Here is a 14,114-nt window from a genome sequence, read left to right as displayed (position 1 = left end):
ATACGTATTTTGTTCCCTCAACTGCGCGCGCGCATCATTGATATATCAATTTAAAAAATAATTTATGACATCTAGCGAAAATAACAAACTTAAATGACTGGTATCTGGGCTGTAAAAAATCGCGGGAAACAGCAGTCTGAAATAAACTGTAAATAAGAAATATTAAAATAAGATAGAAATAGTAAAGTGAATTTGTTGTTTTAATTTACGAAAATGTATATGACTAGGAAACTTATTATTTTATTTATAACATTTGTGGGATGTGAGAAAGTTTTCAAGAGCGTTCCGGTTGTTGTGAAAACATACGAAAATGATACGGTGTTACTGCCGTGTTACATTGACGACTCGGGTAAGTGACTATTGAAGTAAACCTTCTTTATCGACGTTGAAAAAAAAATTACCGTCACATTTTTATGTTACGCGTCACATGTTTCGGTTACGAGTCACATTTTTTCGTTACGCGTCTTTTTTTCACTACCACGGTTGATTCCAAGAGATTCGAAGCCATTAATAACAAAAATATATAATAACGATAATGATAATAATTCTATTACAATTAGTGAAATTCTCAGTTAATATAATATTATATTATTTCAGAATTTATAGTTAGTTTTTTTATTTAATTTAGAAATACTCTATTAACTTTATTTCACCAATTTCTTAAAAAGTTGTATATAGTAGATAATTTTTCGAAAAATATGGTAAAGAAGTTTATACGTGTGTACACTAGACAGACACACATTTTTTTTTATTAAAAGTGTGTAGACATCTTATTATGCTGCTTCTCCATTGCTGGAGATGGGACGCCAGTCTCGTGAAGCGTGTCTTGTCCTGTGCCAGATGCAGCAACTCTTCAACAGTCGCAATACCCCTCCACTCCCAAACGTTACAAAGCCATGATTTTTTCCGTCTACCAACACGCCGTTTACCCTGGATTTTACCTAGACACCTATAAAACTAACTTATAATGTGTAAGATATATTTAAGATTCACAATTTAATTCAAATTTTTCTTTGCGATTTTATACACGAATATCAATTTCTTCAGCCGTAGTCAGGGGTGGTTTGTTGATTAATATTTTTTGTTTTACCTTAATGTGTAATTAATCTAACTCAAAAATGTATTGCCCAGGATATGCCTGAATGTAGTATGTTTACGAATAAGTCTGCGCCTTAAACGTGACTCTCCTTTTGAAGGCTATTTAGAAAGTCCCCCTATGGACAGCACAATCCCACGGGCTTTTACTTGCTTGGAGTTGGTCAAGTCCTAGATATATTCCTATTTTAAATACTACTTTCTGATTGGAGGAGACATTCTGACAATAACAATTATAGCAACTGCTTGGACTAGCATTATCTGGACGGTCCTTCTTTAATACTGGTTTAAGACATGTCTACGGTATAAAGACCTGTAGAAGTACCCAACGTACTACCATAATGCTCATTGGTTGATAATGTGCGTGGTAAGTGACTTGTACTTTACTAAGTAATACATAAAAACGCCTAGATTCGATCCCAGCTGTTAATTAAGCCACGAACGCTTTCCAAAGAACAGCATAAAATATAAGTTATGTTTATTATAATTATGAGATGCGTAGGTGTATGTAATCAATGTTTACATTAAATTATATTGTCTATATCATAGCAGCGATCTACCATAGACTATAAAAACAAATTGAAATTATGTTAATTTGTATATAGTAATCTACATTAAGTATACAGTATACTATTAATATGATTTGATTATCAAATCTTCCGTGTTTGGAAATATAGTTTGGAAACATTTTGAAAATTATGAGTCAATACACAATCATTGACTAATAATTTTGATTTTTTTTGGTTTTTGACATACAAGGAGAGACACTTTATTTATTTACAGCTTATTTATGGACAAATTTAACTAAAGTATAATAATTCCTCCAACTTCGATTTAGTTCCCTTTGGAGTAGGTACAGACTCTTGGGACATGGGGATTAAGTGCACACGCGCTAATTAAATATTAAAGTTGGCGCCTGGTAGATACTATCGATGACTACAGAGCTGGCTTTCCTCGATTAACGAAAAAGTATCCGATTCCGAGGAAAACAGCAGTACACTGTCACAGGGACTAAACTTTTTAAATTTCTTATTATTATTTTTATCAGGTTTATAAAACATAATATAAATAAGTTATTTTATAACATTAACATAAAACCTTTGCAGAAAACTTAGAGGAAAGTTTCTTTTTTGAATATCACCCTAAAACGTTGATTTTCATCATTATTCATTGAGGTTCTGCGTATTATTATAAAGATCAGTACTTTCTTTAAATACGTATATTTATATAATACAATAGCATTATTTATTTCATTTCGTTCGCAAGGTGACTATAGTGAATGTGAGTTTATAGGGTAAAACATCACCCTAACCCAAGGACCATATATTTTAGACCATAGACAATACGCTCGATTTTTATAATAATTTACCTAAGCCAAATCTGTCGTCGTGTGGACCATAGAAATATAATAAAGGAAACTGTTTTTTTAATATTTATCTAGCATCATTAATTAATAATGTACTTGGGACAATATAATTCGATCTAAATGAGTTAAATGAGAAATTAAGAAATCAAAGGAAACCCGAACAATTTACAATAAATATTTTGTCAAACATCAATTAATACCGTCAAATTTATGCTAAAATCTAAAATCTGCCCTATAAATCAAACAATAAAGTCAAATAAAATGCATAATCCGTCAACAATCAGTTACGCTAACCAAACAAAAGGCAGCTACACAAAAGCGGTACATTTTTGTGTCCAACACGTACCGGTAATAATTCATTAAAGTATCCGATCAAAATGTTTCCGCTAAATAAGAAGTACGGAGAAGGTATCTTTATACAATTATTAGTTTGGTGCTGAGTTTACAATCAGAAGCTAGGCCACTAGGCTAGGCCAGCAGACGGAGCATTAAATTAAGATCAATAGTACAAGCAGGATAATTACTAATACTACTACTAATACATATTGTATTAGTATTACGTATACGTACCTACATGGTACGTATCGCATGGTATCATATATTTTATTCATATTTATTAAACGTGTTCCTTAATCCCATTTCGACAGACTTAGACTTATATCATTCTTACTATTTCTAAAAGTTTCAAAGTGCTCTAATAAAGTTTTAAATGTGCTATCACTTTTATCTCTCCAAACTTATTACCTATACAGAAAATTTCGATTGATTACCGATTAGCGTTTGTATAAAATTTTAAATATTATTGTAAAATTTGTATTTATTCGATATTTAACCTTCAAAATTGTTATGAATTGTAAATCATTGCAATATCTACTACCGAATTTATATACTACCGAGCAGGTCAAAGATAGATGGTAATATACTTTATCATTATACTTACAGAGTTGAAAACTATCGTAATGTAAGAAAGGTTAATTGTTAAATAAACACATCCATTTTCAGCTACGCACAGTGTTTCATACATCCACAAATTGTACAAAGTTACTGCACAGGAAGCTTGTAGATTTGATCTTTGTATACCAATTGTGAAGGGACCCGTTCAATCTAATATATCAACTTCTTCCTATATTAACACATTCAATTTAATAATAGAAGTTTCTTTATATACGCTGTCTAGACAATGCTTGACAATGATGTAACCATATAAAAATCGCTTTAGAATAAACTCTCTAGTATTAATTTGGATGTTTATCATTTAGAACTTAGTAGTTAAACGTTCTTTTCAAAATACTGCTAATTTTGGTGTAAATATTTTTTTATATTTATGATATACATATTGATTTAACATAATAAAAGTTTAATTTTAAATATGCGATGTATGTATCATACTTAAATATAATTAAACTCATAACCACGAAGTCCTATAATGAATTAAAATAAGAAAACAAGCTAGATATTATAATTTCGACAAATATTATCGATCGGCCACAGACTAGGTAGTTGGCAACTTGGCATCACAACAATTCTCTATGAAAATGACAAAAGATAGCGCATGCGCGGTGTTAGCTGTTTTTGGCGCCATTTATAAGTAGTTATCGGAATTTAACTCTGAATAAGTAATGAGAATAAGATTATTGCTACCAATAATCAGAATTATATGCTGATGTTCCGCGTTGTCTAGGTAGCATTATTAATCGATTCTATTTGAAGCTTTTGTCAGTTTGTGTTAAGCCCCATCTCTTTTTCCTTCTTTTCTCACGTGATTTTAGTCACCATAGGAAAACTTTCTTTCTTGTATTAAATCGTGATTACCATGATTATACAGTCAAAATTACCGTTGTTGGAAAGTATAAAGATAATTTCTATGTCGTCATTAAAAATGATGACGCAATTTAGACCTAACGATGCTTAATTTAAACAAGACAAAAACCAACATGAAAGCCGTAGGTACTTTATTATAAATATGTATACTCTAACATATCATTAACAAAAAGAATATGAGTTTGAATTATGATAAATAATTTACGTTGAAATTGCTATATAGAACGGTATCATTTGAATTTATCAATCCATATATAATGTAAATTAAATGGTATTTACAAGGAAGTAAAGTATTTCAGAAACGTTTACCTACTGGTATTTTAATTATTTGGAGATAAAAAAGCAAAATTACAGTTAATTGCATTAAAAATTAACTGCATCTAGATTCCAACAACATAACATTAAAAATTACTATATATTGAAGTTAGATAGGTAAATTAAAGTAAATAATCTAAGCTTTAAGATTTCCAAGTTTCAAAACTTTGATAAAAAGTAAAACGGATCTTTGATTCCTTGGAATCATAATTAAAAACAAAATACGTTGTATGAAATACACACAGTTACTGAAAAAGAACAGAAAGCCTTTTTCATAGAGCAGACCAAGTAAATCCGATGACCAAGGACATCTTTGATAAAGACGTTCTCAAGTCAAAACCTTTTGGACTGTTTTAAATTCAGTCTAAATAAATATTTTCTGTGTTCTAGATTATTGTATAGTATTTTTGTGAGTGTTCTTACGGGACTGCACTAATCGCATATTTTCGAATTGTTTCCAGAAGCGAAACTACGCGTTCGCTGGTATAAAAACAAGGAAATACTGGGCGATAGTGAGGTGCCTCATCACCTGATGCCGCCCAGGACGAGGATGTACTCCAACTTCAGTCTTCAGATTGAGCAACTCAATGAGAAGGATACCGCTGATTACACTTGTGAGGTAATCTTTTTTTAATTTGTTGTCTACTCATAATAATCTATGCATGTCATTGAGTTTGTAATGGTAATTAAACGACATTAAGTTTTAAAAGATTGAACCAACTCGGCAACTGAGCCATCATGAGGATAATTGATTCATATTTTGTAAATATTATTATTGTTAAACGTCTTAAAAAATTCCTATGGCTCTCACTCCAAGTCTTTTCGTCTTTGTTTGTTTCATCTGAAACTGTATGACACCAAGTTTGCTTGGGACGGTCTCGCTTCCGCTTTCCTTGCGGGTTCTCTTGCGCCTGCTAAAGGATAGCGAGGAGCTGCGAAAGGATTTCAATTATAGCCCAACTATAATTGAAATCCTTTCGGAGTCTATGGCCTATCTATTTCAGATTGCGTCGCTGGCAGTGACTGGCGTCTTGCTTGGTTTGTGTTAAATTAGAACCATGTCTATTCTTTAATGTCTATATAAATATTTATTGACTTATATACTTCTCCGTTACAATAAATATTTGGCCTTAATTGTTTCTAAAAATACGATTCTAAGAGTCTAAAGCTTTTGTAAACAAACGTTACAATTTGAGTTGCGAAACGCGGCACTATCTTAGGAACAATTAATTTGTACGGGCACCGCCCTTCGATCTTAACTAAGTAATTTATGAATAGAGCCGTAAATAAGGTATCGATAAAATCAGTCTATTTAGTATTTTATTATAAGTTACCAAACGATCTAGTAGTAAACACAGAAAGTATGGAATACATTTAGGCATAGGCTAACTAATATAGGAAAGATATTGAACAGTTTTCAATTAAAACACATACACTATGTTGACTGCTGAGGTTTACTCCGTATTGCAATGAAATAGTAACGGAACATTTTTCACTATCATCCTAATGCAAAATTAATTTATTATTATTATGAAAATTATTAGTGAAGTAATCTAACGCTATTTAAGTTACATATATATTAATGATTTAAATGCGCATACCGATAAATTGTAAAGTGTTAAAAAGAGTCAGTTATATACATTCATGAATTATAATATAACACTCACGTTAACAACTATCATAAATAAGTCAAGATTGAGTTTTTGTTAGTTCAGCGTCGCAACCCCATAATCATAAGCTCTTGTTTAAAACAATTAATGACAGTTGACGGCTTCGAACAAAATGTTTCATTTATTTGAACATTTCTCCAACAACCGCCACCGAACTCAACTGTAATGTAATGTATACTTTCCTGTCTAAGACATAAATAAGTAGAGTGGTCAATCCTTACCCTGGGGACATATAAAACATATCAGCGGGGCTAATTCTTTTCCTTCACCTTTCGAGCGAACATTAAATGCACACATAGAAAGTCAATTGATGCTCAGCCAGGAATCGAAACTACCAGGGATGAGAGTGACACACTGAAGCCACTAGAACAATACTGCTCACAGACATTTAATGCCGATTATATAAAACACATATAAAATACACGTTAAAACGTAACATTTTATCGAAAGTTTATCAGTTAGTGCCCATCACTATAATTGGTTGCTTGGGATCCGGTAGCCAATTATACAATTAAACAATTTGTTAACTCTTTTGTGGATGTTCATTTCGTATTATTGTGTGATATGTATAGCTGTTATTTGTAGGATGTAAGCCATATTATTAAAGTAAAATATATTACGTTAATACAGTACTAGAGCTTTAGTTTTGTGATAAAATCGGTAACTTATTAAAACACTTTGAATGTAGTTTAGAGTCTGAACTTCAGACTATTGCTTCAAAACTATAAAATTTGGATTGTTAATGTAATTCCATATTTTTATTTTTTTGAAAGCGATATACAAGAACGTGACTAATACAATATTATAATATATTGAGTACAGATTAGAGAACAGATCATCAAAACTTCATGGCCCTTTTAGCAGAGATAGAAAATTCAAATTAAGAATACAATAATTATTAATAAATCAAGATGCAGAAATAACTTTGGTATCATGAAATATGGGATTAGAATTTAAAAAGTATATCGTATAGTCGAGTGTAGACTAATATAAGCTGTATTAGCTAGGATTGTATTATATTATACCAAGGTAGCTTATCATAACTGCGTCTGGCAAGATCTCATTTAAATACGTTCGTAAATACTTCAGTAGCTTCGGAAGCAATTAAGTTTCTAAAGAGGAAGTTCAATAAAGCTTTGTATAATTAGTCCTTAAGAGTACTCTCGTAAATTTCGTACATAAAAATAGTCTCATTCACTATTGATAATAATTCTGAATGGGTGTAACCACCGTTGGCTTATCTAACATTTGGCGACATCAGTCTATGCGAAAGTCGGTTAAAGTATGGGGAATCTATCTGGTACAGAGCTTCCCCGTATCTAGGCTTGCCCGTATCTGCTGATAGGTCACTCTCTTATCTTCCTCTAAAAATGTTTATAATGTAATAAATGGTTAATTTAAGCGTGAAATTCTATTTTTTTATCATATAAACAATAAATAAGTTATTTATTTATTCACAAAAAATGCACTAATAGTACTAAACCGATAAGTTGAGAATGTACATATATTAAATACATAAGTTACACCATATTGGCTGTGGCGTAGCAAAGGGGGGCGGTCCACCCCAAAAAAGGTGACACCCACCCGGTTCCTCAACTTTAAGAACAATGTACAAACAATCAAAATAAATAACGCTTAAAAATTTCTTTATCAGGGATTACTCCAATAGCACCAGCTCATCTCTATGTGTAATTAGGGGATTCCCGCAAAAGAGCCTGACGCTATGGTGGGGGATTCTTCTATCTTTTATTAAATGATCCATGTCCTTTATCATGTAAAATTTATTGCTTTTTACTTTCGATGGGGTGACACCACCAACATCCGCACCGGGTGCCACCCAAGGTAGCTCCGCCACTAAATATTGGCATTTTAATTTACTTTGAAGGTACTTTGAATACCTTCTCCAATTCAGCTCTTGGAGAACACTTGGGTAGCTCATCACCCCATGTATTTACAGGTAATAAGACAAGAACCTTGGGGCCCTATTAGACAGACTCACACAATTGAAGTGCAATGTAAGTATAATTATGTGTTTACCGAATTTTTATGGAGATAAATAATTTATTTTCAGTGTGGTTTGAATTAATTTAATGTTATTAACATTTTGTCGATTTATTTTTAAATTAGTTTTTAATTAAGCCTCTAGGGCTATCACAATGAAGTTGCTTGTTATCGTTACATAAAGTTTACATTCTAATGTTGTCTTGGTAGTCCTAACTTTTGTTTTTATATAATCTAATACTGCTAGAGCTGTGTTTTTCTCTCTCAAAGAATGAGCATCGCAATACAGCGAGAAAATGCTAAAAGAATTAACACACAGGACCAACCTTTTTAAATTAGTTTTATAAAACTATTTTTATTGATAAAAGCAAATTCGACAGACGTTGTCCTGCATGTTATTTCAAGCGATTAGGATATTAAACAAGCATGAAAGTGCCGACTGCAGCGCCATCTACCGGGCTAATTTGTGAATCTTAACGAGGACTCTACCCAAACGCATACAAAAAATCGTTCTAAAGAATCGGTCCTCCCGTTTAAGAGAGTTTAGTGACATACATACAGTAGAATTATATATACGTTTAAGCTATCCTATCTTGTTAGAACAAACTGCACACGGTGCGCAAATTTGATTAAAATCGGTTAAGTAGTTTAGGAGTCCATAGTGGGCAATCAACGTGACTTAATTTATAAGATGTTATCTTTAAAGCAGTAATACTGAAATGAAGAGAAAACAAATAAGGAGAAAATACTGCGTTATAGACCTGTGGTCTATATTTTCTACCGCCCGACTTAAAATCTAGTCAAGTTTAATTTAAATTTATTTTTGTTAGACTCACCAACAATCAAGACTATCCCAGAGGAAGGTTTCGTAGAGGTCCGTAAGGGTGAATATGTCGACATCGGATGCGAAACCACTGGTACTCCCCAACCTATTGTTGACTGGAGTAAAAATGTAAGTACCAGGCATTACGTAGGAGTACTCGTAGAAGTTCTTTTCTATTAATGACGCATCATTATCATGCTTAGTCCGATATGTTATTAATTATTATAAAATGTTTAGGTAGATTTCTGTATCTGTTTCATGATTATTTGTATCTAATAAGCAAGCACGTGATCAGCTTCCTATTTTGTCTACTTTTTGGGTCTAAGGCAAATTTTCCTCACAATGCTTTCCTTCACCGAAACGGAGGTGCACGGAGATCGATTGTACGACCTTGGATGACAGTCGCACTGCTCTAAATATCTTAAATATTTGAAGTTAAACTTCTTTAGGTAAAGTTTTTACGGAACGTCACGAATATGTGCAGCGTTTTTTTGAAGAAAAGGGAGAGAGAAGGGAGATCGAAAAAAATACGCGCTATTGTTGATGTATTCGTTTAGTAGTTACATAGAACTTTAGATGGCAATTCTGCCGCATTGTGCAGTAAACGCAGATTTTTATTTCTTTATATTATCATTACCATCTATACAGTGTGAATATAGATAGACAAATAAATGGAGTGATCATATACTGGTATCTATTGGGGCTTTTAACTTAGTAAAAATTAATTAACATAGAAGTATTACTACTGACATGTGTACTTTGTATGCACGCACTTTTTGATTACTAGTCAGTAAAAAAAAATAGCGGGAATTATTAAACAGACATAGAAGCGTGTTTACCGCGGATATCGGGACTTAAAAACTGTTGTTGATTTGGCATAAAATATTGTAGGGTGAACCAATGGCCCTGCTGGAACACAGGTCTCGGATTCGATTCCGTGCCGAACACCGTTTACTTGCTGGCGTATATGAGTGTACGGCGAATAACGGGGTCGGTGATCCAATCAAAGCAGCAATACGAGTTGTTATTCATGGTAAGACTATTATGATGTTGTGAGACGAATTTGAGAACGTTAATCTTAAGGTCTATACAGTAGTAATTTAAAAGAATTGTACACAAGAACACAGTCGTACCTTTTATAGAGACTGTAATTACTTTCTTATGTTTTCTTTTTAGTTAAAGTAGGTTAGTTTTTAGTTATATGAAGTATTTGTGCTGTGACGATTTATTAAAAAAAACGGGAGCTCTCAAAAGAAATAATACTTCCTCTTTCACATTTTTTCATTCTTGCTCCATTCTTAAGTTGTAGAATCTTTTATTTAAATGCAATATCTTGTTATGGGTTATTATTATTCATTAAAACAAAACTAGCACATATTAGGATTTATAAAGGGTATATAGATAAACTATAATGAAGTTGCTAGCACAATATAATAATAGTTATAAACTTAACTAAATCAATAATTGTGAGCGCCAGGAGGATTATGATTCCAAACCTTAATAAATATGATAATGTTTACCACATAAAACAAATTGTTAATTTAGTATACTATAATTGGTCACCTAATTTGAGGGCATTTTTCAAACCTAAGAAATAGAATAAAACGTGTGGCACTCGGAGCCTGTCGCAGTAAAGCTATTGCATAGCATATTTTATCAACTTATGCAAATATAATTATTTATTTATGCAGTATTTTTTGTCTTTGTTATTAAATCAATCTACCACTCAGACTAACACGGCTATGTAGTCTGTTTGACGCGTACAGGTCGCACCTATATTACGCCATCGTGTGTTAGGTTTAATTTTCGTTATGGAATTTCTAAATTCGGTTATAACAAGAAGACGCAAGTCACACTTTATGACTCAAAAGCATCTAATTAAATCGGATTTAAATATAAATTATGCCACAGACGCACCAGTAGTAACAACGGATCGCAGCTTCGTACACACAGCCGTTGGTCTCCGAGCGGTTTTGACAGCGAAACTGGAATTCGCAGTTCCGCCAGCTAAAACCGCCTGGTTCAGAGATGGTAGAACTGTTAAATTAGATGACAGGTATTATAAGTTGTATCGATGATTTGTGGTCTTGTCACGTATGTAATGTATATACGTATATGTATAAATAAAAACTCAATTTTATTACAGTATATCGGTAAATGTTTGATATATTTACTATGTGCTTTATTTAATATTTAAAAATAGTTCTAATTAATTTATGACAATAGTTTATGACATACCAGATTTCACCTTAACGCTTAGATTCGACTCGAAATCTTTGCATTTAAAGCGTTCAGTTTAGATGCCTTAACACTAGACTATGTAGAAAGTCGAAAACTAAATGTCTATGAAAATTTGTTGACACGAACGGTCAACGGTCATTTTCATACAAATACATCATCTTGACTAAGCTCCCAGTTTCTTTATTCAAATTATACATTTTTTTTTTCAGAGTGGTAATGATGGTACAAGACAATTTACATCAGCTGATATTCCGAACTGTGCGAAAGTCGGATCTCGGAAACTACACGTTCCGCGCGGAAAACAAACTAGGCATGGCCGATGTATCTTTCAAGCTCACAGGTATAGTTGAAGAAGAATTTAGCGTATATTATTATTACGATTATTGTATAAATAATCTAAAAAATCATCACTAAATTTTAAATGTACAAAGGCAAGGCAAATATCAAAAGTCTGCAAACAGACTGCGGAATTAAGCATGCTTTACAACGAATTGACCATAACGAAGACTGTTTTATGGCTTTTATTTATTAAACAACAAGGCGAGCTTGAGCTAGAAATGTATACTTTAGATGTGATATATAATCCGAAACACCAAAATCAGATCAGCCGTCTTCACCGGGGAAGGCGGAAGACCTTTACTTCGCTTGCTCCAGTGAGCTAGCGTCATGCCCTTGAGGTGATTGACCACCCCGCGATGGAAGCCCTTGCGCTAATCACGGGAAAACCGCCCATTCGGGCCCTACGCCAAAACAGCCCGAGCTGAGCTGTAGGCCCTTAAGGCCAAAAGCGAGATTCCATTAAAAAACCTTCACTGGGGAAGTTTACTTTGTAATTAGGTCACCCCAGTAAGTTTCCCTCATGCCGTTCAGGCTGAATCCACCCCATCACAGCTATATCCGAGGTTCGAGTCTCGCTCGATACGCCATTGCGCCAGTCGCAGGAAAACAGTAGAAACACCAATTCCAGGTAAGCTACGCTCGCCTTAACAGGCCATACAAAAGACGGGAAAAGAAGGTGAAGGAAAAACTAACGAACAATTCTAATTTTAGAAAAATCTGACTTATTAAGACTAATTTATTGAAGTGTAAAAATATTTCTTTAGGTGTCCCGAACGTGGCATCGTTCAAAGTGGATTCTTCGCTAAACAAACCAACCCCCGTTACATATACTCTCTTCTGGGAGGTCGATTCATACTCTTCCATTATTGGTAAGTTTGTGTGAATTTACTTTATTTGTTACTTAGTTCAATTGTATGTAAGTTTCCATAAACATGGTGATGGAAAGTGGACAAGCAAGTGGAGGTCGTGGACTATTCCATCGGGAACAGGGCATATTTAAATATATATGGTTAAAGAATTCTCAATATTTATAATATATTATTTATGAAATAGTGTATGTGTGTGTAATATATGTAAATCCTAACGTTATAGTTCAGCTTTAACTCTTATAGGACTATACCGCTACAATTAAAAAAATGATCGAGCGACATTTAATGTGACGGTACTTTCAGAATATAACTTATGGCTGCGGCCATACTACGGACGACTATCAACAACAGAGCCCGATGCATTCACAACTAACGCTCCTGCAAATCTGTGGAGCAAAATCGTTGTTCCGGGCGATTCAAGTGATGGTAAAATAGATTTTTTTTTAAATAGTTTTTATTAAAAATATTTATTTAATTATATTTATAAAATAGGTTTTGTACTAGTAGTATGTTATAATAGATCCTTTAAAAAAATATAGTTTAATAAGTTTTTATTTTTTTTTACTTTAGTTTATTAATTTTTAGGTCCGATTCATAGTGCTTCGTATATGGTGCGTGGTTTAACTCCGTCCACAGTCTACGAAGCGATAGTTACTTCAAGAAACAGGTATTCTACAATATTAAATACTATTTGAAAAGTTGATTTAGATGAGGGTTTAGATGTTAGGGGGCTGCCCTTTACAAATTTAATCGTGCATTTATTAATTCGACTGGCAACCCGCAGTGTTTCAATTTAAACATCTTAAAACTATTCAACCGCAACACTAAGTCATCTTTTATTTTTTAGATTTGGTTGGAGTAAGCCCTCAGCAGTTCTACATTTTGCGACTGAGCCAGGATGTACGTATTAAAATATTTATTGTATATTATTATTTCAACAAATAAAATTTCAGCAGCGACACAACTCTGTGGTAATATTTTGACATGAAATAATCTGTTATCCTCATAGCTTTCTGAGGTGTGATGGTCTTTATTGATAGTTTGACAAAATAAAACATTAATTGATGAGGTTTTTAACATTACACATTTTTGCAGTTGGTAGAACATTACCGTCTTATGAAGAAACAGATATAACACCGACTTTAGAGGAACCACAAAAAGAAGAGGCATTTAATATTACAAAAGCGCACATTTTTGAAAGACTCGACGATACGTCAAACGCAGCGCGCCAAGGTGCTACCGCCATTTTGTTAGGTTCTATTCTCTTTTACTTTTTAATGAGATGAATAATACAGTAACTCCCATACAATGATTATAAATATTATTAAATCCTAGAAGTAAATGTTTCGCCCGAAAATCTAAATTTAATTGTTAATAATTTATTTTAAATTGTTCCTAGTTAATATTGATTTAGAAAACGAACTGACTGAAACTGAAAATTTGAAATTATATCTAGCTGTTAATGAAATCAGTAATAAAAATATTGTTAAACTTTTGCGTTGATTTGAAAATTAAGGATATTTGATTACTTGTAACACATGAAATTATTTATGAAATAAAGTTTTATTTTAATT

General features: G+C 32.8%; 1 protein-coding gene across 1 annotated transcript; it reads left to right on the top strand.

The window, feature by feature from the left end:
• Window positions 1–14,075, top strand: LOC111000040 (neurotrimin). The gene is made up of 12 exons (XM_022269365.2): window positions 1–349; window positions 5,059–5,216; window positions 8,225–8,282; window positions 9,099–9,220; window positions 9,983–10,124; window positions 11,003–11,147; window positions 11,542–11,672; window positions 12,436–12,540; window positions 12,844–12,966; window positions 13,126–13,207; window positions 13,388–13,440; window positions 13,636–14,075. Exons 1-12 carry the CDS (start codon window positions 214–216, stop codon window positions 13,824–13,826), a joined length of 1,446 nt encoding a protein of 481 aa, XP_022125057.2. The 5' UTR covers window positions 1–213; the 3' UTR covers window positions 13,827–14,075.
• The last annotated feature ends 39 nt before the right edge of the window (window positions 14,076–14,114 follow it).

This window comes from Pieris rapae, chromosome 9 (assembly GCF_905147795.1).
Source record: "Pieris rapae chromosome 9, ilPieRapa1.1, whole genome shotgun sequence".
Lineage (NCBI taxonomy): Eukaryota > Metazoa > Arthropoda > Insecta > Lepidoptera > Pieridae > Pieris > Pieris rapae.
The sequence above is the reverse complement of the archived record's forward strand: the minus strand, read 5'-3'. Positions and strand labels throughout refer to the sequence as shown.

Bases quoted from the DNA above. Each gene is read 5' to 3' on its own strand.
- LOC111000040 (XM_022269365.2), top strand. From the start codon at position 214: ATGTATATGACTAGGAAACTTATTATTTTATTTATAACATTTGTGGGA. The intron at 11,673-12,435 runs GTATAGTTGAAG...ATATTTCTTTAG, and splicing joins TGTATCTTTCAAGCTCACAG to GTGTCCCGAACGTGGCATCG. The intron at 12,541-12,843 runs GTAAGTTTGTGT...CGGTACTTTCAG, and splicing joins TTCATACTCTTCCATTATTG to AATATAACTTATGGCTGCGG.